A 25,062-nucleotide genomic window follows, 5' to 3' on the forward strand; every position below is an offset into this window, starting at 1 on the left:
GCCAGGGCAAGGGGTGAAGCAGCACCCCTGCATGGACATGGGGCTGGCCCCAGCCCTCCTGGAATGTGCTCCTTGCTCTGCCACTCAATTGCACCTCCCTGTTTCTTTTAGAGAGGATGTAGAGAAACTGTTCTTCCAACAGTCTCATTAAGAAGAACAACCTGGGAGAATCATTACCATGCTTTGTGGGCATTTATTGCAGTTCCTTTATATCTTTCCTGGTGAAAGGCCCCCAGCACCTGTGCCAGGAGAATTTGTTCCTTCTGGGTGGGCCCTGGAGGTGAGAGTGGAGCCACAGATGAGTAGTGTTCCCTTATTGTAGGGTTTTTCTGCTACATGAAAATGAGGATCAAGCCCCTCCTGTGAGGAGAGATGGGATTCCCTGCATGGACCCTGCAAGCAATACCAGCACTGATGGCAGCACAGTCCCTGCTGCCATGTCTGGAGCAGGGGCTCCTGGGCCCTGAATGCTGAACCCCAGCCCTGAGAGTAGCCATCTCCTCAGTTAGGATTTTGTCCACTGCTAAAGCAGTGCCCTGCACTCTGCCATCAATCACACACCTTTCAAGGGCTTTTCTAGGTACCTGTCTCACCACGCTGTTCCTCCCCACACCCTCAAGACTGTCCTGCACCTTATCAAACTCTTGTCAGTGAAACTGCCTCTAAAGGCAGCTCCTAGGTGGTTCTGAAAAGTAAAATAACAGCCCGATTTCTAACTGTGCAGCTATCACTTAACAAAACTGAAAGCAGCTCGGCCTCGGTTACCATGTTGCTGTCTCCAGCACAGATGGTTCTGGTGGCTCATTCAGCACAGGCCGAGTTGCTGCAGCTGCCGAGATTTGGGCTGTGCTGTGAGGCAGAGCCTGCTCTCATAGCAAAGCCCAGCAAGCTGAGAATCCTCAACTGAACCAAACAATGAAACGGACCCTACTCAGAACCCTCTTTTCTGGCTAACCAACCTCAGTTTTGAGTTCTCATAGAAGGATTCAAAGACATTCATTTTACTGACCGAGTACATTTGGCCAAGAGAAAAACCACTTGTCTGAGCTGATGAACTCTCCCAGGGTTTTGCTGGTTTTTTTCCTTGGGGAAGGGGGGTTTGTAATGAATGAGAAAAGATTTGATTTAGAGTTGCATAGGCTAATATATAAAAAAGGTCTTATTTCTTCCATCCCCTCCAAACACAAAGTTGATGCAGCTTTATCCACGCTGATATTCAAAGGAAACTAGACAGGGAGGCATAAACAGTGCATCATAATCCAGTGCTTGTCTACAAGTGCTTCTGTTACTTTGGATGATTCCTAAATTAATCTGCCTGTTGGTAATACAAGGATCCCTTTATTTATTTACTTCACATACCTTGTTGGTTGTTTTTTTAAAGATAGCACGTTCTGGTTTGGACAACTTCATACTTGGGCCACTTACTGTGTTTAGCTACAAACTTTGCTTTCATAAAACCATCAAATATTGATTACTGTAATACACTGTTGTGCTCAACCAGAGGAAAATTTCACTTACCTCCCAGCTGAGCCTGAGATTGCAATGTAAGATCAGTGGCTCTTCTCCTCTATACAACACATAGCTCAATAAATTCAAGACCTACAAATATTCTAAGTTTCAAAAACACCTCTACAAAGTGAAAAAATCTACTAAAATATTCTCTGCATATTCAAACTAACATCAAACCATTCACCTCTCACAGTACATTAAAATCACTTATACTGCCCACAGTGCTCTACATTTCCCAGATACTTTTGAAAACATGATTGAATATGCAACCATCTCCTATTGCAGTTTTTTAAAAAAAAAACCAAAATTTTCAGCCAAAAGTTTCACACACTTTGAATCCACCTTCTGCAAATGACAATTTACTTTAAAATTAGTATTTCACCTAAAAAGGAGTAAATCACTAGGAAAAAAAGGTAAGAAATGCCACTTTTATCAAAACATTTTAGCTCTGCCCTTTCCGAAATCTTTACAAGATATAAATACAGCTGCAATCTATAAGATTGCCACCTTTGGGAGTACTGTACATAGCAGAGGACAGTTACCCAATAACCAGAAAATTTGCTACAAAAATATATTATGTTTTGCAACATTTGCAGGTAAACAGCAAAAAAAATGCTATTAAAAATGCAGTACAATACAGAAAAAACTAGTAAGCCTACCATACTCACCATAATGTTACAGTAAAGTGCTGCTTGGCTTGGTGTTTTGTCTGGTAAAGTTCTTCTTTAGAATTTTAGCTTTATTAATTCTTTAGATTTTTTTAAAACCTGAATCACCTCTTCTGGGAAGAACCATTGCTGATCAGCTCTGGATAAATTAAACTGAGTTCACTGTAAATTAAGAGTTAAATGCCCTAAAATGAGACACTTAAATACAAAGTTTGGTTCTTAAACATGCCCCACCTATCATCAGCTCAAAAATCTAAAAAATTGCAGCCAGAAAACTCCTATGATATCCCCCCTCAGGTTGCATAATTATATTAGAAATGCATCTCTCATCTTTTACCTCAGAAACCTTTTTGCATGTCCTGTCCTTCCCTCATCAGTCACCACACATGGGTTAAAAGGAACCAGTATTTACATGGAAAGCTGTTTCCCTAGACAAATATTGGTACAAGTTTTATTTAATAGCTGACAATACTGTATTGGTAGCACACAGACTGATTTTATGATTCTTCTGACTTCCCTACAATTTGGGATTCTTCCTTAGTCAGTATTTTGCCAAGGACTGCATCATAGTAAGGGCTGAAGACCATTCTGTTGTAGTTGACAAGACGAATGTACTTGGCAGCAATCTCCTCCAGCTCCCTCTGAATAGGGCCTAATCCTCCAGGAATGGCAGGCAATGATTTCTGGTGACTGGATGCAAGATAATTCTCCAGAAACTTGTGAATTCGAGAATCTGGAAAAAAAATGGGTTTGGTTTGTTTTCAAATGAGACTGTGAATTAGAAACAGTAACCTCATGGTTAGTCTGGTAAAGTGCAACAAGCCTGAAAACAGTGAGCAGGTTGGAAAGACAATGTGGAAGCAAGGTGGAGAAAGGAGCCCTGCACACCTCCCAGCCCCAGTTCCACAGACAGGGAGAGCAGAGCACCCTCCAGACCTACCTATGAGCTTGCAGATGGAGTTATCTGGGCTGGCCACTGCCTGGATCTGTCCCTTCAGCACAGCCTCTCTCTCAGCGGAGAACGGGGTAAAGCCATGCTGGGAAAGGCAGCTGTTCACTTCAGCACATACCTTCTCCCCCACAGTGGCCAGGGATTCCTTCAGGTTAAAGGAGCTAGAAAACATGAGGTACAGCATAACTGTATTAGTTACTCACTGTTTTTCCACTTTTTAAAAACAAACCATTCAAGTAGAGCCGCCTTATTTATCAAATGTAGTGGAAAAGCATAATGCCAATTTAAAGATTAATACAATTATATATATACATGAAAAACGAAGCTGAGATCTAAAGCAAGGAAGTAGAAGAACATTCAAGACTTCAAGCCTGAACAATTCATATACATAAGAGCTGACTTTCTGCCTGAGGACAACTCTGACTAAAGCAAAACCCGTAGGTGTAAACACTAAATCTGCAGGCAGCTCACTGTGCCACACTCAGGTTTTTGGGGGAGCCTGGCCCAAACTCTGAGCAGGGGCAGCTGCTGGCACTCTCCCGTGCCAGCCTGGCACCATGAAAAACAGAGTCTGAAAAAAGCAGCTTGTACAAATCATGAAAGAGCACAGCAAGAAAAGACAGCTTTGTGTGAGTAAGCTGAAGAAAAACCGTCAGCCTGGGCTCATAGGAAGCCCTCACCACTTCCTCTGCACTTCCTGCAGTCCCCAGCCAGAAAGATGCTCAAGCTGATCATCCCCCAGGGTGACAGAGAGCTGCAGCTGCCCCTGAGAGCAGGGCTGTGCCATACTCACGGAAGATGCATTCCCGTCAGCAGCACCTTGACGATGGTTTTGATTTTCTCAGCAAATCCAGGCACATCGATGAGTGCTGGGCCTGCTGCACTGAACGTGACCAGCAGCACTGTCCCCACCACGAGCAGCTGCTCCAGCTCCAGCTGGATCTCCAGGAAGCGTGTCTGGTCCATGAGCACGGTCTGCAAGGAGGGAGGGAGCCAGCACAGCATGGAGTCAGTCTGCAGGGCTGGGAAGGGACACTGGGATGCAGCAGCAACGACACAGGGAACAGCAGGCCAGCACCAGGAGCAAAAAGAAAAGCATTGACTCCTCTTTTCCAGCTAAGCAGGTTTCAGCACTGAAACACAGGCACCTATTAGAGCTGCCAGATCTCCCAGTCAGAGACCAATGGTTTAGTGCTGTAGGTGTATCATTCCTACAAATCCAAACAGCTTCTGCTGTGTCCTGGGAACAGAGGAATGGAACAAACACAGAACCATTTTTTCTGTTAAATACCTACTTCTGGAAAAGGCCTGCTCATGTGATCCCACTTCAGGAGCTTCAGATAGGCTTGATTTTGTACAGCAGTGAAGCACAAAGCAGAAGCTCCACCAGTGGCACCATCACTACAGTGGGGAGGCAACATTTCATGTCCAAGCTTTGTAAGATCATCTGCTGCTTCTTGCAACCACTTTGTGACAAGGTCTAAAGAATCTGAAAGAGCAGGGGGGAAAAAAATCTTGTTAGGAAAATTCCTTTTCATAGTTAGGTTTTTCCACCAATAATTTCCAAACAATCCCATTAGTTACTATGACTAATGCCCATGATATCAGGTGTGACATGCATTTCATTTACTGCATCCAGCAGAACGTCTAAAACAAAACCACACAGCTACAGGAAATCAGAGGTGAGATGATGCTGGGTAATCATGCCCTACACTGTATTGAAATTAAACTGAATGTACCAAGGGCAGCACTATTGCTCCGGCAGATTTTTTTCTAGCCATAGTTTTGGGGCACAAGCTGTCATTCACCATATGAATTCTAGGACTTATAAAAATATCTGAGTTCTTTCCATGATCTACAAGCAAAGACACACAGTTTACTGGGAGGTCAGAGGGGAAGAAAGAAAGGAACAAAGTCATACTTGGCTGTTTCTCAAGAAACTCCTGAAACTTCCTTCTTTCATATTCAGCAGACTGCTGCATTAATTTTGGCCTAATACTACTGACAGCGAAGTTTGCCATATCCATTTTCATTAGGTCTAATACAGAGAAAATTGCTCTAAACAAACAAACAGAAAAAGTTATTCAAGACTGCAGATGTTTCAGAGGTGCTGTTTACAAGATTTATTACAGATTGTCTAAGGAAAGAACAAAAACATGCATGGGAAACAGTAACAGCTTAACAACTTCAGAGCATGAGACAGAGAAAGCTGGAGCAAGTATGTACATGCATGCATGCATGTGCCTCTTCCAAGTGGGAAACAAATCTTGCTCTCCTGTAAAGAGCTCTCCATGGAATTAACTTCACTAGCTACATCGATTTTATCTCCCAGGATGTGGAATATTGTACATGAAAACACATCTGGGCTTCCAAGATTGTATGCCATGGCTGTTGGCAGCCTGGGAAGCCAACCTCAGTGGGAAGTGAATAATCAGACCCAAGGGGCAAAAAAGAAAAACCAAACAAACAAACACCAAAGAAAAACACCTTAATTTCAAAGCAACCTAATTCCTACTGGCAATATTTCTGCCAAGTCAGTCCTGAACTCCTGGAAGCTTTTCAAATGAGAAAACAACAAGGTTAATGAAGCTTCTCCCAACTATTGAGACCTTGAGCTGTTCCACTGAGAACCTGGTGGTGAAGCAGAAGCCTGGGTGCTCCCAGATGTGGAACACACACCCCATTTAGAACTGGCAGGGAATTGCACAGGGAGTGGGGTAAAGAGAGCTAAAACTGGGAGGAAAGGACAAACTGGATGGAAACCAGTAATGCTTTTCCTCTAAGCTCCTGTGTGCTTTTTTCACCTTCCACTGACATTCAGTTCTGATACAAGCTGACTATTCATCTGCTACCTGAAAGCTCATTTGCATTTGACATTTAAGCAAATGTCCTTCAGTGACATGCAGGAGCCTGACAAATATTCCAACTCACCAGATCAGAGATAGTCCTTGTTAATGACTCCTAGAGCATCTCTCCCCTTCACACCCACAGCTGTATCCTTTTCCTATCACTCTTTGCTTTCTAGGAGTTGCAAGTTGCACCCCCCCCAAACCTCTAAAATTATTTAAGAGACTCTGAACATGACTAATAAACACATTTCATTACCTGAAAAGAGGAACTATTTCATTAATATCTTTCAGTTTCTTAATGTCTTCATCTCGAGCTGGAGCACAGAGAGTCCCCATCATCCCAATAACAAATTTGACCAACTTAGAAATGTCAAGGGCCCCATTCTCTGCCTCCTGTTTTATCAAATCCAGGTCAAGAACTTCTGTAATCTGGTTTCTCAGTCTAGTATGACCAGGCAACAAGAAAGACAGAAGACTCTGAAACAGAAAGTTTTTAACAGTGCATTAGCTCTACGTATCAAAGACCAAAAGGACCAAAACAATTACTGAACCACCTGAATTACAGAATCATAGAATGGTTTGGGTCAGGAGAGACCTTAAAGATCACCTAGTTCCAAACCCCTGCCACAGGCAGAGTCACCTCCAACTAAACCAGTTTGTGTAATGCCCCATCCAACCTGGCCTTGAACACTACCAGTGATCTAAACAACTAAGTCGCTGAATTTATCTTTTTGGTTTTTTTTCTTTAACTAACCACTCACCAAATGTTTCACCTCACACTGTGTGATACTGAAGTTACTAAGAGGTAAATCCTCTGTGCCATAGATCATACTTCGGACTGTTGTGCGTGGCTTTATCAGCCCAGTGTTGGAACATCTCACTGATTCCATAGCTAATGCCAGTGCCATAACATGAAGGAAGCTTGGAATTATGGAACTGGAATTACTTACCTGTTAACCACCTTACGTGGTTTTGCATTTGGTTTTATATTCAGATTTCTCCTCTAGGATTGTAAAGCTTGTATGTGTTCACAGTAATGAAAAAGAACATGAGGATTTTTTACGAAAAGCCAAACTCCAACCACTTTTGCTCATTCCTATCAGTGTAGCTACCCAAATTGCACCATTTCCCTTCATATCACATTATCTTACCTCTTTAATTTCTCCCAGTAGCTTAATTGCATGATCATATGTCGGGGGGTCATCCTTTAGCTGAGCTTCCAGACAATCCCAGAAAGCTTTATGCACAATATCTCTGACTTTCTTCTCTAAGCTGTGAATAAACATGCTAAAAAGAATGATGCTGGTCTCTGATAGGATACCTCACAAAGATAACCTGCAGCTCCTGAAGCACAGCATGTAATAATATTAATATAATGTATTTATAACTATATGTGATTAACAGAGACCTGTCATTTAAAGTTACTCACAAAAGCAAGATAAACTGGACACAGGGTTTGGAATGGTTTATGTCCTAATACAGGGTTGCACATGAGCAAAGGTGGCTACAAACTAAAATCCTTCAAAGTATTTATCACATGCTACATCTAGATAAGTGGAAGAAAACAAAAAAATATGGTTTTTTTCTTCAAAAGACCAGTGATCACGCTCCTTTTAAAGGCCCCACTGAGTAAAATAAATTCCACTACATAAAATTCATTAGCAAACCTAACAGAAATTAAGTAACTTTCCTGACACAAAATCTTCTGTTTCACTGCCTAAGTATTGCACCCACTCTGAGATAAAGGCCCAGATCAGTTTGTATAAAAGAATAAATGAATTCCATTGCTTCAGTGCCAATTCCCAATTCAAAACACCGACAGTTCCTGTTACACCAGGTGTAACTTCAACACTGGCCCCAATGGGGACCAAGTTCCTTCTGTGACATCCCAAATCAAGCCAAGAGGCTGTCAGCCACACCTCGCTGTGTGTGAGAGAGGGAGGAACAGAAGATGAAGCTTGCTCTGCTCTCCCTCTCCCCTCTCAGCAAGGCACACAATTATTGTAGACTCACACAGAGGAGGAAAGGCTTCAAACCTGAAAGGAGCAAGGACTAACCTAATAAAACACAGGATTCTCTTCCCAAAATATCCCTAAGGAAGCAGACAGGAAAAGCTAAACCAATCAGTTTCACCTTACTCCCATAGTGTGAGTGAAAGCTTAAAAACTGCTAAAAGCACTCCCTACATCTGCAGCCAGACTGGGGTACTGGGAAGGCTGCAGCCTCAGTCCTGGGGCAAGGGGACACAACAGAAACTACAGCACTCTGGGATTTGCACCACACATGTCCAATTAATCCAAGAGGTTCACCTTTCACACACACACACACACACACCTGGGGAAGCAGCACTACACAGTTACCACCATCTGATATTCTTTCCCACCTCCTCCCAGACACTGGCAGACAAGACACCAGCCAGAGCCTTTGCCTGATCCCCTAGAGCTGCTCTGCAGTTCTACAAACACGATTTTAATTAGGTACCTGTTTGGTACCAGCCTTACCTGTGTTCTGGCAATTCAGCTGGTTTTATCTGGAAGTCTCCATTCACCACAATTTCATGTGCCAGTGCCATGTTGGTGACTCCCTTGGCTGTCTCCATGAGCTCTTCTATTGACACAGGACGAGAGGAACTGGCTGCAACATCAATTACACTGTCAGACAGGTCTCAACAAAAGCCCTTGGAAAGAGTCTTTTGGACCCTTTCCACCTTACTGACAGTACACAGGGTGAAATGACAGCATCAGCTGAAGATTTCTCCTCCTTTCCTTCCCTTCCTTTCCCATCTGATGGATGACATAGGTTTGCAGTATTTCAAAAAACCAAGGAGTGGATCCCACTTGATATTCTGGACTCAGTACGTCAATTGCTTCTATCAAACTCTTTTAAAAACCATCTCCAAACTAAACCTCCCACACAAACCAATACTTCTTTAGGATGGCTTAATAGCACCTTGGCATCCTTCTCCATCCTGTAAGAAGAAATAATTACAAACAGCAGTATTTTCATCATATTACTTCCACAAGTATTGTGCAGATATTGCCATTTCAGTTTTACAAGGAAGTGATTTCATCATTAAAGCAGTCGACAAACAATCAACATCACTGTTAAACAGCAGCACACCAGTAGCTACTTATTCTCACTGCTTCCAATGCAAATGTCATTCCTCCAAACTTTTTTTCTCCCCCCAGAGGCCATCACCCAAACAACAGAGGACATCAGCAGCAGCAGTAGCAATGCTTAAGAGCTCTTCCCCTGGCAGGTATTTGGGACTGACCAGGATAGGCCAGCAGCCTCAAACTGGGCCCTGGGTTAGTGAAAGAGTGGGTGCCCTGATGGATCCATTCCATTTGTTCACTTCAGCTACAGTCCAGGCATAGGAGCAGCATACTAATCCCAAAGTGAAAGAAACCAAGCAGGGATTTTCACAGGCTGGGCTCCCAGAGAAATGTTTCAGGCAAACAATTATGACCACCTCATTTGATAATCCATGTTGATTGGACTTAAGTAATCACATAGAAAAGGGCTTTCAAAAGTAAGTGTTCATCACTTTTCTGCTATGCAGAGCTCTTCTGAGTTCATACAGCTGGGTTCCAATGTGCTCATTTTTCATTAATACCTTGCTCTTCTCATGCAGCCCTCCTAAATCCATGTTTCCTTTTGCTTGGAGCTTAACCATGCATAGTGACTCTGGGAACACAGCAAGGATTGATATTCTGAGAAGAACCAGCAGACAGCAAAGCCCACAGTGCTCTTGTCCGAGTGCCAAATGACTTCACTTCAGCAGTGGGGAGAGCTAAGACTCTTTCATTGGCCAAATACTGCTCCTAAATCACATCACTTCATTCTCATACCTGCTCCCTTACACGAGGGAAGGGCTTGAGACCAAACCACTTCTTTGTGCTACAGTGCAGTGCTAGACTGTGCCATGCTTTTTACTTCCACGTGTTCAGAGCCTCTCTCCATACAACCATCCCATTTTCTACCAGGCACCCAGCAAGGCACAGGAACAGAAACTCCCTCAGAACATCTCCAAGTAGCACGAAACTAAACACCACCCTAAACCTCAAGTCATAACAAACACAATTAAAAAATAAAAAGAATGCAACAAACAACATCCTACTGCTGAGCCACTCCCTGTAGAAATTTAAAACCCTGAGCACTTCTGCTTCTTTGAATTGAATCCCTGGAGCCAGACAACTTCTCCTTGGTTTTATCTACAGATTTGTCAGAAATATTGACTCCCATATTTGCATTTGCACCTTCATGTTAAAAGGAGAATGGCATAGAAAAATACGCCTTAGGAAAAATATGCAGTCCTGCTTACATGGAAGTAATATTAGGATTAAATATACAACTTTCCATCTATCTTGTAAGTGGGCTGACAGGACATCCCTTTGTTGATAACAGCCTTTTCTGCCCTGCAGTAGTAACAAGGGCTGCAGCAAAGCAGAAGGTTCAGCTGATAAGGCAAACAGCAGAATCAGTTTAGCTGGAACACACTGGGGTGGTGTTTATCCATTCCAAGAGCACAAACACACCAGGATATTTAGGATATATGTGGCTCAAAGCAACGTGGTCATTGTGTACAATTAAGAAAATGTACACACTGTGTGTACAATTAGGAAAACAAAAAAGGGAGAAAAGTGTTACAGTTTAAAGGCCTGTCATCAAGAGTCACTCTGTATTTAACTGCAAGACAGTCAAACTTGCACAGAATGCAACAAAACACTAGGATTGCCTCCAACAACAATTATAGAATTGACCATTTTTTACCGTATTTCATAAAGCAGTTTTGCTTACACTTTGGTGTCTCATCTCTGTGTGACCCTGGAGCACACTGCCGTATTCTTTTTCGGACAGACTGATCTGAATTGTCCAAGTTTTCCTCCTGATCATCCTCCAAACCACTCAGCTTTTCTTCACTTGAATTTAGCTTGTCAGGATTCTGAGACATTTTCAGCTGGTTCTTTACAAAAAGAAAAAATATGAAAAAGGGAATGAATAAACGTTTTCTGACACGGCTGAGTGGGTAAATATCACCAGGAGTCCTCTTGATTAAGGAAAAAAAATTAAGAATGAAAGAATTCTTATGAGGAGTTATATGATGTCATCCCCGTAATGGCAGGGGACCTGGACTCAGTGACTCACTTCCCATCTTCCACAAAACGGGATGCTTTCAACAAAGCTACCATTTATTTAATCTGCAGTCCCAGTCAGTTCTCAAAAATCTCAAACTGTTCCCTTGCCATAATGACACAGATGAGAGAAAAAGACATTGTTTACTTTCCTAGCACTGCATTCCTGCTTTAAGAGAACCATGAAAAACACCTTCAGAACAATATTACAAACATGTTTTACAAAAGATTAAAACGTTCCCTTACCACACAGCAATAAATCTTCCTGAGCATAACATATTCCTGAACTATGCTCTGCCCCAACTGCTCACAAATCAAAAACTTCCCTCTGAGCCATCCAAAAGCATTAATAAGCAGCAAAAGAGCTAGAGAGAAATTAATGTAAAATTCCATTCCCATATTCTCATTACATTCAAGAGTCCTGATTTATGCATAAAATATCACAGTTGTTCAGGCTTTTCAATTAAGACAGTAAAGAACAGTTATAGCAATTAAAATCCTGGTTTATTGGGCATTACATATTAAAGGATATTTACATCACATTGCAGATACCTGCAGTATTCTTAAAGTTACATTGAAAAAACTACCAGTAGAGAACCAAGTCTCACTGTTCTTTATCTTCACTTGTTTCATTCTCAGATTTCCCCATAAAGAATCTAATTTCTACATCCACCACTGAAAACCATCATGCAGGAAGCTGCTGCTCAGGCTTTAGTTTTACAGAAATCTCTTCAAGAGCATATGATGTCTCTAAATTAAATAACTTAGATGTTCTGTGATGTGGGAGTCAGGAAGAGTCTGCTTTCAAAATGAATGAAAGCTCTCAGAAAAACAACTTCCTCTTTCCCCAAGTATCCTACCATCCCCACTTTCACATTTTGAAATAAACCAAGGTTTCAGCAAGAGAGACACTCTCCAGAGGCACCCCACAGCTACTGAAAGAAAATACAGCATCAAAAATTACACTGAAGAGGAGGCAGCAGAAACAAGCAACAGTGTAGAAATATAAAATGCAGCACTCAGATTTATTTTCATGCAACAGCTGTAATAACTAAGCCTGCTCCACCAGTGCTTAAATTGATTGCACAATGTGATTCCTCAGGACAGATGGAAAGCTCAGGGCATGTAAGGCACAGTTTTGCTCTACAGCAATGACTCAGGATCATCATCTTGCTTGATGCATGAGAGATTAACAGCATGCAACACTTGCCCACAGCACTATGTAATTTCTATTTTAGAAGAGAAAGCAGCATGAAAAGCTTGGGGTAAATGGCACACAGGCACCAGTACAGGTACTGTTAGACTCACTCCACTGCTAGATGGAGGATGAGGAGCTCTGTTAATAAAAGGACTGCTCCCAGAGAAGAGCATAGCAACCGTTGCAATATAAAATAGGACTGGTTAAAGAGAGAGAGAAATCTGCTGCTGAATTTGGCTAGGATAAAAGCATTAACATAAAGGCTTCCACATTCATTCCAGACTAGATGGCTGTTTTTCCCATCCATTCTCTTCCACAAAGCATCCTCCTGAAGTCATATCTGAACCACAAAGATGACTCAACCAAGCCCCACTTAAGTCTTTGATGTACACAAGGCTTCCTACTGCCCTGCAATCTCCCACTGTACTTTATCCTCACTACCCCGAGAAAAGCAGAGAAATATAATAAACCTCACTAACAGAGGGGAAACTGAGGTTGCAGTTCAGCCGCTTGAGGACTCACAGAAGATAAATGACAGGGACAAGATCATCAGTCCGATGATTCCTACCCCTACATTTGCCCAGCAGGACATCATTCCAACCAGCAGACTACACCCTGAAGTGCTGCCTTCCATAAAATGGCAGCTCAAGAGCTACAGTCTCAAACACAGCTCAAGTTTCATTTAATTACCATTTGTTTTAGAAAAATCTTACTTCAGCTATGGCAGGCAGGTATTAAAACCCCTGGGCCATTCTACCAAATGACTGCTCAGCAGATGAGGTAAACAGGCACACTTGTCGGTTTAGTTGTTTAGTTTGCAATAGTCTGCTCTTTTCTGATGGATTACTGCTGTTATTGCCAGAACACATCCAGAACATATCCCCTTTCGACTGGGTAAACAAGCTTGACAATACCTCTTCCAGAAGCACGACCATCATCCCTCCTTTCACAGAAACAATTCTGACTCTTAATAGAGCAAAGTCTGCTTCTTGGCACTTTCCTTGCATTGATTTTTAATGAAACAGAAATGCAACTAATTAAAATTTAAACAAAACATTTTCCACAGCTTCTTTTTCATTACAGGTCCTCAAATCACGCGAAGCGCACCGGCACTAAATCAACTTCGCCGTGCTTCCCTGGAGCACAGACATACACACACAGATACACACACATACACACACAGATACACACACATACACACACAGATACATACACATACACACATACACACACACACATACACAGACACAAGGCTGGAGCAGCTGCTCCTCGCTCCCGGCGCTGTCCCATGGATGAGGCAGCGCCTGGAGGCTGCCCTGACCTACGGCCCCAACAAACACCCCGGGCTGCCTTTCCCCAGGCCGCTCCAGCGCTCAGCTCCGCTCTTCCCCCCGTTCACCTGCCACATCACAACCTGCTTTCCCTTCTAACCCACCAGCAGCCGCAGCCTGTCCCCCCGTCCCTTTTCCAAACTAAAAGGGATGCTGTGAAATTCCGCTGTTTCCCCTCCGCCGCCCGTTGTGTGCGAGGCCCTCCCAGGCTCCTCGCTACCGGGAGCACACATGGCATCGTCCCCATCTATCCCCACCGGCCCGGCAGCAGCGCCGCCGCTCCGGCCACACCTTCCCTTGGCAAGGCCCGGGAGCTCCGGGGTTCATCAGTGGCCTACGGGGGGCTGCTGGGCCGAGCGGGGGGTACGCGGTGCTGTGCCTGCCCGGCCCGGCCCTGCCCGCCACCCCCGGCCCCGCCGCCGGCACCACCACCTCCCTCCGCCCTGGGCCTCCCCCGGCCGGGCCGCCCCGCCTTACCGCCCCCGGAGCAGCCGCCGCGGCCGCCGGCTCGGACGGGCCCGGCCCCTCCTGCGGCCGCGGAGCGGGGCTGGGCCGGCGCCGCAAACCCAGCGGAGGGCGGGCCCCGGGGCGGGGCGAGGGCCCGGCCGCTCCCCGCCGGCTGCGGGCTCGGACCGGGCAGGGCGGCTGAGGGACCGCGGTCCCGGCACCGAGCGAGGGGCAGGTCCCAGCCCCTACCGGAGCCCCCCGCAGCCCGGACATCGACGGGGAGATCGGGGTCTGCCCCAGCTCACAGTCAGATTAACCCCCCAGCAACCAGCGAGCGCCGTCCTAGACTGCCCGTGCTGTCCTTAGGCACCTTATACAGATCACCGTGCGACATCCTCCAAAGAGGAATTGAGGTCCTCGGAGGAGCTGGATCAGCCTAAGAAGAGGAAGGAGCGTGCTGACCCTGTTGCTGACCCTTGCCCACCTTCGCTTCTCTGCAGCCCGAGCGCAGTCCCGGCCCCGGAGCAGAGCTGTGTCCTTCGGCACTCGCCCTGCAGCAGGCCGTGCCCACAGGCAGCAGCAGCTCTGCTCCGGGATAGGAATCTCATCCTCTTAACCGAGGTGTTGCAGCAGGCAGGAGGTAGAAAGGGAAAATGCTTCTGCTGAAGAGCAAACCCATCCAACTCCACCACGACTTGAGGATTTCCACCCCCAGTGTGTGAGCTAAGCCAGTTTTCCTGAGGAAGCGCATTTATAATAAAAGCTTTGCAGTTCAAATTAAACACTATAGCTGCGGTAAAGGCTTATACTTCCCTGCTAGTTTTCAGGAACTGACTAGTTTTAGAAGTCCTTTCTAATTAACTAGAAGAAGGTTTTGACATTTTTTTCTTCCATCCCCTATCAGGCCACAGTAAAACGTTGTCCTGCTGCACACCAAGTCCTTCAGCTCCATTTCAGAGAAACACTCTGTCCCCTGGCAGCAGACATCATTAAGAGTCTGACACAGGATTGTGTTTTTTAAGAACAGCTTACCACACGTGGCTGTAACACTTATTACTACTTTGTTGTTATAATTAAACTACCTTTTGTTCCTAAATAAAAGAACAGAGCTCAACACTATAAACGGAACAAAATTTGGGGGTTTTTTGCTTTTTTTTTTTTTTTAAACAGCAGCTGTAATGAAGTTTTGGTGATATTATTCCAAAGATAACTCCACAAGAGTCAAAATTAGATGTCTGATCATTTTAAATATACAATTGCAGTTGCCTGTGTTGCAAATCTTGCTGTTTCCACTGTAGACCAGATATGGATAAGAAATGCCACAAGACAAGCCAAAGGCCCTTCACTCACTCCAGCACTTCTCTAATTACAGCTGGTGCCATCAGTAAGAGCTACAGCCAGAGCAGAACACTGCAGGGATGAAGATAACCAGCCACAAACAGAACATCCTGTGGCAATCAAAACCAGACTGACTTAAAAATCCAGACTGACTTTACCACCACAGGAGAGCAAATTCCTCAATATGGTGCCATGTGACCTTAAAACAGGACAGCAATTTGTCACACACATAAGTTAAGTTAGCTGGCAAGCCTGAAGCTGTGCAAGATCAAACAGAACATGTTTTTCAGCTCTCTCCAGCATACATCAAGATCAATGTTATGTGATAGTCACATAATCCAAGGGAAATTAGGAAAAAAAAAAAAGTTTTCAGCATAAAACTCAGTGCTGGGGCAAAAGCTGACAGAGAGATTTCATTCATGGTGTCTTCCACCTCAGTGATTTTGATACTTGAATAGAGGGAGTCAGCAGACTTGGCTTTTCGGGAGGAAAATGAAGTATTATTTTTGGTCCTATAGCAATTAAGAATGAGAAAATCTAAACTATACATACAGGTTAAACTCAGGCACTGTTGGCTTTGGTAATAATTGCATAAATTCCATCCCTTTCCACAAAATAATTTTATTAGGCAGATACATGAATATAAAAGATTTACAAATATATTAGTGTTTTCATGGCTGGGGTATACAAAGTAATCAATATTTGAAGTCTCACACACACATATTAGCAACTCTGTCTCCAAAATACTGCATAAAAATACTTGGATTACTACTATGAAACTGATCTAGCAGCCTCTTTCTCTCTTTGTCAGAGAGCTTTGAATCTTCATCAATAGCTTTCAATAGAGACAATAGCTCATCTTTTGTGGTCTTCTCTGTGTTGGAGCGATACTCTCTTTCATCAAGTTTTTGGCAAAAGGTATAACCTGAAAGGAAACGTGAGACATTCAGAGGATTATCACCACACTCCACCCACCCTCGAGATTCTACAGACCCACCCTCCTTTAGATCAAATCAGTCATTGTTACAGCAAGGCTTTTTGCATCACCCATTTCTCATTTGGGGGCATGACAAGATTACAAAGTTCAGTGAGAAGTGTCACCTGTTATGTTGCTGGGATCCTGGCCTTTCTGCAGAGCCAACAGTTTGTTGCTGACCATCTTGTGCAGTGCCCCTGGGATCTGGAACAGAAAAAGAGGACAATGCAACAGCAGCTTAGAGAAGGCAGTTCTCCATGAGCATACCAGATGAACAAAACCTGGCCATCTTCTAGCTCTTACCTTTAACACATCTCTCTGGTTGTCAACAAGGAACAAGATGAGGAGGTCAGTTTTCCCTCTGGATAAGTTTTTATTGTTGATAATAGCTTTAGAGAATGTCCTTTTCACAACCATCCTGTTGTCACTCTAAAGAGCAAAGTGAAATAATGACCAAAAGAGGAGAGTTAGTCTCCCCCATTAAGAAGGGAATCACCTTTGTTCTTCTGAGATATTGCTTTTCCTCTAGTCACAAATTTAAACTTCAAAGCTGTTTTCTGACCAGCACCTGGGACCTCTGAATTTCAGAAAGAGTAAAACAACTGTTAAGAATGAAGATTTACCTCCTTCTGTAGCTTCAGCTCAGAATGATGTGCTGCAACAGCCATGAAGTACAGCAGTCTCCTGAATTCCTCCCTGACTTGACTGTCTAGGAGCTTCAAATAGAGCTGAACAGCTTCTAAAGATTGCTCCATCTTCCCGTTCACTGGGGACAGACAAAGGTATCTATTGCCAGATTCATTTAAATCAATGTTACCATAAAACACCAAAATTAGCCACTGAAGAGATGCCCATCTCTCTAAACAGAACTGGCCAAACACAGCAATTCATTCTCACAAAAACTTCTCCCAGGCTGAGGAGAGCTGCTTGCAGACTCTTGACAACACCCCACACGCAGGCATTCAGCCTGGCATTAAAGCTCCCTTGTAATTAAGTTCAATTACAGCTCAGCCATCTTAAAGGGGATGTGAAACACTGAAAAAGGAAAATGGTTCCATTAAAAAAAAAAAAGAATCACCTCTGCTTGTGGCAATAAAGATCTCACAAAAACTGAGGGATATGTCCTAGATACATGGGCTAGTTTGATGAATTAACTAGAAATTAGTCTGTAGAACTTTGCTGAGTTTTAATTTGCCTTACTATGCAGAATAGCCATTTTAGATTTGTGTACTGTTTAAATGAAGTAGGTTGTACTAATACTCTATCATGTAGAGAGGAAGAATGGGATATAAATGCAGAGTACTCCAGTTATCACAGAACAAGAAGAATAATCAAGGCAGAGAACTTATGAAAAATAAGGAGATCTGGGATAAAATGTTCAGAACTAAAACATCAAAAGCTTTCCAGATGCTGTCCAAACAAAATTTAAGAAAAATATTTGTGTAAAAAAGTAAAGGTTGTCAATGGGATACCAAAAATCCACACAGCTTTCAGTTTAGCTCTTACAGCCTAAATATTTACTATTAGGCTATATTTATATTTAATTTCCCATGGATACCAGCTAGTACCAAATTATAGCACTCTAGTTTCACAGCCATTCTGCATAGACCTGAACAACAATTACAGAACTGCATGCAGTAGGAACCAAAATATCAAAGAAGTCTTTATTACCAGAAATTTTTAAAAACCCAACCATAAATAAAACCCTTGCCTAAGTCAGCTTTTAATCTTGGCTCCTGAGGTAAATACTCAATTTCTTAGTACATATCTCACATAAGCATTGGAACACAGCTCTGTTTTACTTACCTAGCAGTTCTGCAATTCCTAAATGAATTTCAGATGCATGGCCTAAGAGTGGCTCCTTTTTTTGGCTGTAGTATCTACCAATGTTTTCAAACAGCAGCAGTTTCCAGCTATCTGCTTTGTCTGGCTGATCAGGCAGGTTCCTGCTAATATCCACCACCATATGATCAGGAAGATATTCCAAGCAATCAATTGCTGCTGAGAGCCACTCATCTGTCCTGGAACACAGAGGGGTTTGGGTTTGTAGCTTTAATTACAGATGCCCTTCAGAACTGGCTGCAATGCCTTCCACAGAGAGCAGATAGACTGGTTCCTTCATCACAGTGAAAACTGCGTGTGCAGGCACTTAAACCCATTAGAAATTCACACACACGAGACACTTCACCTGACACACTCGGGTAGATCATAGTCATAAGCCTCTTTGTTATGTATTTAATCAAGATGAAAAATTAGTAACCCACAAGTAAACAGTCACAAGCAGTAAAACCCAAAGTCAATCATGTCCTCTACTGTTAGATAAGGACACAATTATCGCTAGATAAACAGAAACATGAACCTTGATCTAATTCAGACTGGTACAAGCTCTTCAGAAAATGTTTTTAACTCTGTGCACAGTTTCAAGCTCAGCATTCCTAGCAATTTTAATACAGTAGGAGGAGCTAAGCTAGTTCCTCACAAGTGATGTCTCTAGGAAAATCTTTCATGATGATTATAAAACTTCTGTTCTTCCCTCAATGCAGCACAGAATTTCCCCTCTGAATACCATCAACTACTGCCATTGCATTCAAAAACTTTCTCACTAAGCAGTTGTTATTTACCAGTTATTCCAGTCAAGTCCAACAGGGAAAAAAGTGCCTGCTCACTTCCTTTCTGCCAGACTGAGACTACAACATTTCTACCCAAAGATCAGCTGTGCTTTACATTCCCCTGAAAGCAGGAAGTTTTTCAGAGCTGCAGAGGACAGCAGCGATTACTCACTGTGAGTCACTGAAAGCCTTGAGGATCTCTCTGTCCAGGTAGTTACTTGTGATGACATATCCAGCTGCCTTCCTGGGCTGTGGGAGCTGAGGTCTGATCTCCTGGTGCTCAAGCAGAGACTCCAGGAGAGGGAGGTCCACCAGCTGCAGCAGGCGAGCAATTGTTTGTTCTTGCCACACTTCATTAATAACTGGGAAGGGTGGATACACAAAGCACAAGGAGACTCAGCACGGGCAAAAACAGATCACAAGGAAGATAACCCCCCTTCCTCCCAACAGGCCTAACCTAACAGATAGATTTTACCAAAGTAGAGACTTGTAGCAGCAAAGCATGTGGCTCTTATCAGCTTCAAGTGCCTTTTATCACCACAAAAGGCAAGAACTACCCATTTGTTCAGTTAACAACAAATGTGGGAGAACTGCTTTTGGGATAAGTCTGAAGTGCCTTACACTCATTGTGCTCTAATTCACAAACAATCTTTGTTCTAGATAAGGGATGAAAAAAAAAAATATCGCAACAGTGACACTCCTATCACAGCTTCCTTGAATATTTCCTTGTGATGAAACCACAGTTTCTAGGACGCATTATCACTTTTAACCAAAGGGAAAACACATTAGGTCACAGTTTGGTCTGAAAGACAAGCCATGAATAGTTTCACACAATACTGAAGGAATGCTGGTTGTGCAGATACAAAATTCACTTCTACCTAACAGCAGACTATTTGTCCTGACTAAAACAAGCACATAAGTACTGCAGGTAACTGAATATTATTAATATTTTTAACTCAAATCAAGCTCTATACATTGGGTATTCTTCTCCACGAAAGTCAACACTTATTTATTTCAATCAAGAGATAATAACTTTTTGTCGAATTAAATAAAAAGGCAAAAGGCCAGCCTGCGAAAAATATAATTTGCCTTTCATGACCAGGTGTTCAAACCAAAACACTGTGAGTGTCAGTTTGCCTCCCTCTCCAACCTCAGGAGCACAAGTCTTCCCAGTCCTACAGAGATACCTTCCTTCTCCCACAGACAAATGACTGTGACATTCTTTGGCTTACCTCGACGGGACAAGCTATCCGAGATGTTTACTTGAGGGCTGCTTGCAGGCTTTAGACTTAGCTTTTCCCAAAGATCCTCCAAGCTTTCTGGTTTGAATGGAGTAGAGTGGAACAACATGCTCTTCTCATATCTGAGATTAAAAACATTTTTTATATATATATATATACACACATATATATGTATCGATAACCATATATATGGATAACCAAACATAGCATGCAACATGCAGATATGGGTAACTGTCCCAAGACCAAAATTTTTCTCCTGTATAGATATGTACACAGTCTGTGCCCTCAGCTCCCCTGCCTGACACTTCCTCTGTCCAAGTCACCCAGGAGCATGTATGATACTTTCAAAATTCATTTGCATGTAACAGAACCACCCCAGCCACAAAATTACTGTTCCTCCAAGCATAGCTGTATGATTTCAATTTCCACAGCTTCTTTGTTTTAGGGCACTGCAAAATCTTTTTGATGTCCACTAGCTTTGACATGGATGTGACAACCTGCACGTATCGACAGATTCCTGTTCCCATCACTAAATGAAGAAATGTAACCCGATGGATCTGTGCCCTACCCAGAAGAAAAACACCTTCATTCTACACTAATAAAACAGGAATAATCCTGTTTAACGACTGCTTTTTCAATATATTCTAAGTGTTACTTTAGCAGCTCTTGTGATGAAAATATTTTTAAATACCACGTATAATTAAAGTGTTTTTAATTTCTCATTAATTCTTTTAAAATAAAGACTTGGGAGAGTTTGCTTTAGGACAGAACAGGAGCTAGTGAGAGAGGGAAGAAACAGGACATAGGAAATATTTTCAATCTCTGCTTTGCTACTTTTTTCATCAGGATGCACTTAAGTTCACATTTGCTACTCACATGAACATGTCAATCAAATAAGGCATGGGTCAATACTATTTACAATTTTCAAAAGCGCACATTGCTAAAACTACTGTATTAAATACACCCACATAGTTTCTTGTAAGAATACGTCAGAGTAGGTGAAGAGATAAACATCTAACAAAAACTTTTTAAGGGAAGTTATTTGGCAAAGTGGCATGTACATGTTCTGCTTTGTGCAGGTTTAGTTAGTACCAGGGTTTTCTTTGCCCACTCCTGAAGGGACAGGGAAACAAAACCTCACCATTGTACTTCCTTCTGGTTCTAGGATGGAGTGCAATAGCATACCAGCAGAACAGCCTGCTACCTTGCCTGGGAACAAGTAATACATGCATAAAGAAACAGCTAAAAAATAGCTAAATTGGAAGCGTAGCGAAGCGAAGATGATGAAAGGAGAAAACAATTTTTCCTTAGAAGTTGCATGGATGACTGGTTTATGCCAGAGCTAGGTGTGCAATAACTAAAGATTGCCCTGTTGCATTAGCCTGTTTGATGCACCTGAATTCCAGCTGGTTATATTGATTTAGATCAGTATGTAAATGCACTTAATTTCTACCCTCTCACCTCCCTCCCCCAAAGCAACGTGATAACAGACAGAGAAAACAAGTAACCACGTAGGCCGAGAGATTTACTCTCTCCAAATTGCTCTTTCTTACCTTTCTCCCACCCACAAACATCTATGCAGTGTCTATTTTTACCTTGTAAATGTACAGTTTTCTTTTCTCTCCCTCAGAATACATAGCATTTTCCTCTTGTAAAAATTTCCTCTCTTCACCTCCATGTACTGACCTCTGTGGAGTACACTGCTGGTAATCTTTCTCAAGCTCTGGCTGGTTTGAAGCATTTGTGAATCTGTAGAGGCTGCTACTGCTGTCCTCAAACACGGAGCGTTTGTCTTTCCCAAAGACCCTGGTTGAGACAGCCTCGAAGACTTTGCAATCCATCAGCGCTTGGCACACACGAACCACCTTAGCTCGGGAAATATCCACGTCCCCAAAATACTTGTTCTGCAGAAGATGGGCAAAGACAACATCCACTGCATCTGACCCGATGAAGCAGTCATGGTAACACTTCAGGTTCTGGCGGCGCTTCTTCACTTCCACTTGAGTTTGAAGAGCGCTGATAATGCTGCTCCAGACGAACGTCGCTCCAAACGGCTTCTGCGCCAAGCTAAAGCCTGAGAACACAGACAAAGCCTGAATTCATGCTGCAGCCACAGAGAATACCCCCTTCTCTGGCTTCCAGCTTTCATGAACCTCATCAGGATTTAAAAATCTTTGAGACTTCCGCTTTGGCTTGGGCTGCTCAGGCATTAACGCTTTGTTACTTCCTCAGCAAGGCTGCCTGCTCTGCACCACCATCTCCCTCTCTCTGGTGGTTCCTCTTGCTACACTAGCCTAAAGCTTTACAACCAGGAGTTCCTGTTTTTTCAGCCTGTCACTTTGACACTGTCCTTTTGTCTGTCCCTCGGTCACCTAATAGCAACCCTTGCAGAAGCACTGCTAAGCACACAGGTCCCACAACTACAAACCAGCTGTACGCACTCCCAACACCCGGGTTCTTCCACTAACACCAACAGAGCAACACAGCTGGGCAGGGAAGAGGGAAGCAGGGACCACGAGACACATCAGAATCCTGTTTGCTACAGGACTGTGCATACACAAGTCACCTATGTTAGGTGATGTTCAGTGCTTAGCACACCACTAACAAGTCCATGGATTCTCTTGAGATGCCACTCACTCCACACTTTTCCCAGCAGACAGCTCTTTGCCACCTCGGCTCCAGCAGAAACCTCAGCTCTGCGCACCCAACGCCACTTCCGTGAGCCAATCCTGCCTCCTCCAGTGGAACCACTGAACTATTACTCATTCACCAGTCTGATTAGAATAAAATGCCAGCAGCCAACAGTTTGACCTGAGGCTACACTCAGCCTCCACAAGGACTTAAAAAACACACACAAAGTTTGCAGGTGGCACCTAACTGGGGAGAGCTGCAGCCACCAGAGACGCTAGAATTAGAATATATTTTTCAGTAAGTCAGATGAATAATTTACTAAGAGTAAAAGCAGAGGAATAAGAGAGAAATCAAAAGCTGAAGGACAAAATATGGAAGGAGGAGTTGGCAGCAATCCTACAGAGAGCCAGCTGGGATTGTGACAGAGCTCAAACCAAATGAATTAACAGTGCGATGCAGTGTTTGAAAAAAAACACCAACAACATGCAACTCCTTCTGGAACGTATTACTGTAAGCATTTTCCACAGAGATGCAGGAGGTGGTTTTTTTTCTGCTCTGTTTAGTCTGAAGAGGCTTTAGTGAGAAAGTTGTATTCTAATTCGGGGCACCAGTTTTCAGCTGATCCCCAGCTACAAGAAAGCCCAGCAACTGGCAAATAAGCAAGGAGAAAAGCAAAAGTAGGGGGGCAGTAAAGACTGGGAAGAGGGAGAGAAAGCAAGGAACACGAGACCATCTGAACGCACCAACACCCCAGAAAGACAGTAACAGCTATCTTTACCAAAAGATACACGTCGGGGCGCGGGGGGGGGGGGGGGGGGGGGCGAAGAAAAAAAAAAACCCAACAAAATAAAACAAGAGAAATAAAGCAGCTTTTTAATACATAGCATTGAACCAGCCAAGGTAGAAAACTCCCAGAGCCTCCTGTTTCCAAAGCTTTAAATGCGCAAGACAAGGCACACAATTGCTGATGCTTTAACCTGATGACACCTTCGGGAAAGCAGAACAAACACAACGAGCACAGAATTCGCTTCCAGCCCTACATTCCAATAGCCAGCCACGCTCTTTGGGAGGAAAGAACCCCCAAACCCGACGCCACCTAACACAACAACGCTGGTTTCTGTCGCTAGAATAAATACTAACACGTACAACCTGCAACACTTTAACTACTACTCACGGCTTTATCACCGCCTCTTTCATACACAGAGCCTTCGGATCTTTTCTCAGGGAAGCGGTATTAAGTGCGGCATTGAGACAAAAAGTTTCTACAAAGTTAAGATGCTCAAGGTAGGGAAAGAAAAAGGGGAAAACCAGTTCCCAGCGAGCGCCTTTTCACTGCGCTCCTGAGGCACCTGCTCTCAACTCGCGCTGGGGACACGGAGCTGGCCAAGCCTCCCCGGCACCCACCGGGCCCGCAGCTCCGCGGGCAGGGCAGGGCAGGACTCGGGCAGGGGTCCCGCGGATCTGGGCAGGACACGGACACAGACACGGACACGGGTCCGCAGATCCCCAGCTCGAAGCCGCCGCTCCCGCCGGCGGAGCGGGCGCGCAGCCGGGACGGGGCCCCGGCGGAAGCGGCTCCCGGAGCGCGGCCAATTTTTGAACCTCCCGGAGCCGGGAAAGGCGCCGAACGGAGCTGCCGCCAGCGGGGACCCGCATCCCGCAGCGGGCATAGCCAGCCACCCGCCCGCCCATCCATCCATCCATCCATCCATCCATCCATCCATCCATCCATCCATCCATCCATCCATCCTCAGCGGGCAGTCCGCTCCTCCCGCTCCCATTCCCGGTCCACGCTGCCCCCGGTGCCGGTGCCCGGCCATACCCGGCGGCCTGGCGGCGGGGCTGCAGACCGTGCTGAGGTTCAGAGCCGCCGCCTTCTCCCGCACCGTGGCCATGGCGAACGCCGACTCCGCGCGTCTGCCGCGCCGGGCGCGCCCGCGGCTCTCGGAGCCCGCGGGGGCGGAGCCGCCGCTCCCCCGCCCCTGGGCGGGGCCGAGCACCGAGCACCGGGCACTGAGCACCGGGCACCGCCCGACCTGCTGCCAGCGCTGCTTCCTTCCCGTGAGCGGTCACGGAGTGATCGTCAGGGATAAAAGGACCTCTAGAGGCTCTGCCAGTCTGGCCGCCCTGCCGAGGTCACCCGCAGCAGGTGATACAGCAACGCGCTCGGGTGGGTTT

At 44.3% G+C, this 25,062-nt stretch overlaps 2 protein-coding genes across 2 annotated transcripts; both read right to left on the bottom strand.

Annotated features, from left to right (window-relative positions):
• Positions 1-2,674: 2,674 nt before the first annotated feature.
• Positions 2,675-10,944, bottom strand: TCP11L1 (t-complex 11 like 1). The gene is made up of 9 exons (XM_062494788.1): positions 10,779-10,944; positions 8,480-8,612; positions 7,130-7,250; positions 6,235-6,455; positions 5,051-5,187; positions 4,425-4,618; positions 3,923-4,104; positions 3,118-3,290; positions 2,675-2,910 (listed from the first exon to the last, which is right to left on the bottom strand). The coding sequence occupies exons 1-9, from the start codon at positions 10,930-10,932 to the stop codon at positions 2,675-2,677; spliced, it is 1,551 nt and encodes a 516-aa protein (XP_062350772.1). The 5' UTR covers positions 10,933-10,944.
• A 5,193-nt stretch (positions 10,945-16,137) lies between these two features.
• DEPDC7 (DEP domain containing 7) lies at positions 16,138-24,779 on the bottom strand. The gene is made up of 9 exons (XM_062495237.1): positions 24,707-24,779; positions 21,940-22,327; positions 20,245-20,375; positions 19,185-19,374; positions 18,210-18,424; positions 17,027-17,169; positions 16,707-16,832; positions 16,529-16,607; positions 16,138-16,352 (listed from the first exon to the last, which is right to left on the bottom strand). The coding sequence occupies exons 1-9, from the start codon at positions 24,777-24,779 to the stop codon at positions 16,138-16,140; spliced, it is 1,560 nt and encodes a 519-aa protein (XP_062351221.1).
• Positions 24,780-25,062: the final 283 nt, after the last annotated feature.

This window comes from Cinclus cinclus, chromosome 6, assembly GCF_963662255.1.
Source record: "Cinclus cinclus chromosome 6, bCinCin1.1, whole genome shotgun sequence".
NCBI lineage: Eukaryota > Metazoa > Chordata > Aves > Passeriformes > Cinclidae > Cinclus > Cinclus cinclus.

Excerpts from the sequence above, each read along its gene's own strand:
- TCP11L1 (XM_062494788.1), bottom strand. The coding sequence starts at position 10,932 with ATGTCTCAGAATCCTGACAAGCTAAATTCAAGTGAAGAAAAGCTGAGT. Across the intron at positions 3,291-3,922 it reads CTGACGGGAATGCATCTTCC|CTCCTTTAACCTGAAGGAAT; the intron begins GTGAGTATGGCA and ends CATGTTTTCTAG. Across the intron at positions 2,911-3,117 it reads CTCCATCTGCAAGCTCATAG|ATTCTCGAATTCACAAGTTT; the intron begins GTAGGTCTGGAG and ends TTTTTTTTCCAG.
- DEPDC7 (XM_062495237.1), bottom strand. The coding sequence starts at position 24,779 with ATGGCCACGGTGCGGGAGAAGGCGGCGGCTCTGAACCTCAGCACGGTC. Across the intron at positions 22,328-24,706 it reads CCCCGCCGCCAGGCCGCCGG|GCTTTAGCTTGGCGCAGAAG; the intron begins GTATGGCCGGGC and ends CTGTGTTCTCAG. Across the intron at positions 19,375-20,244 it reads GGATAGCTTGTCCCGTCGAG|TTATTAATGAAGTGTGGCAA; the intron begins GTAAGCCAAAGA and ends CACCCTTCCCAG.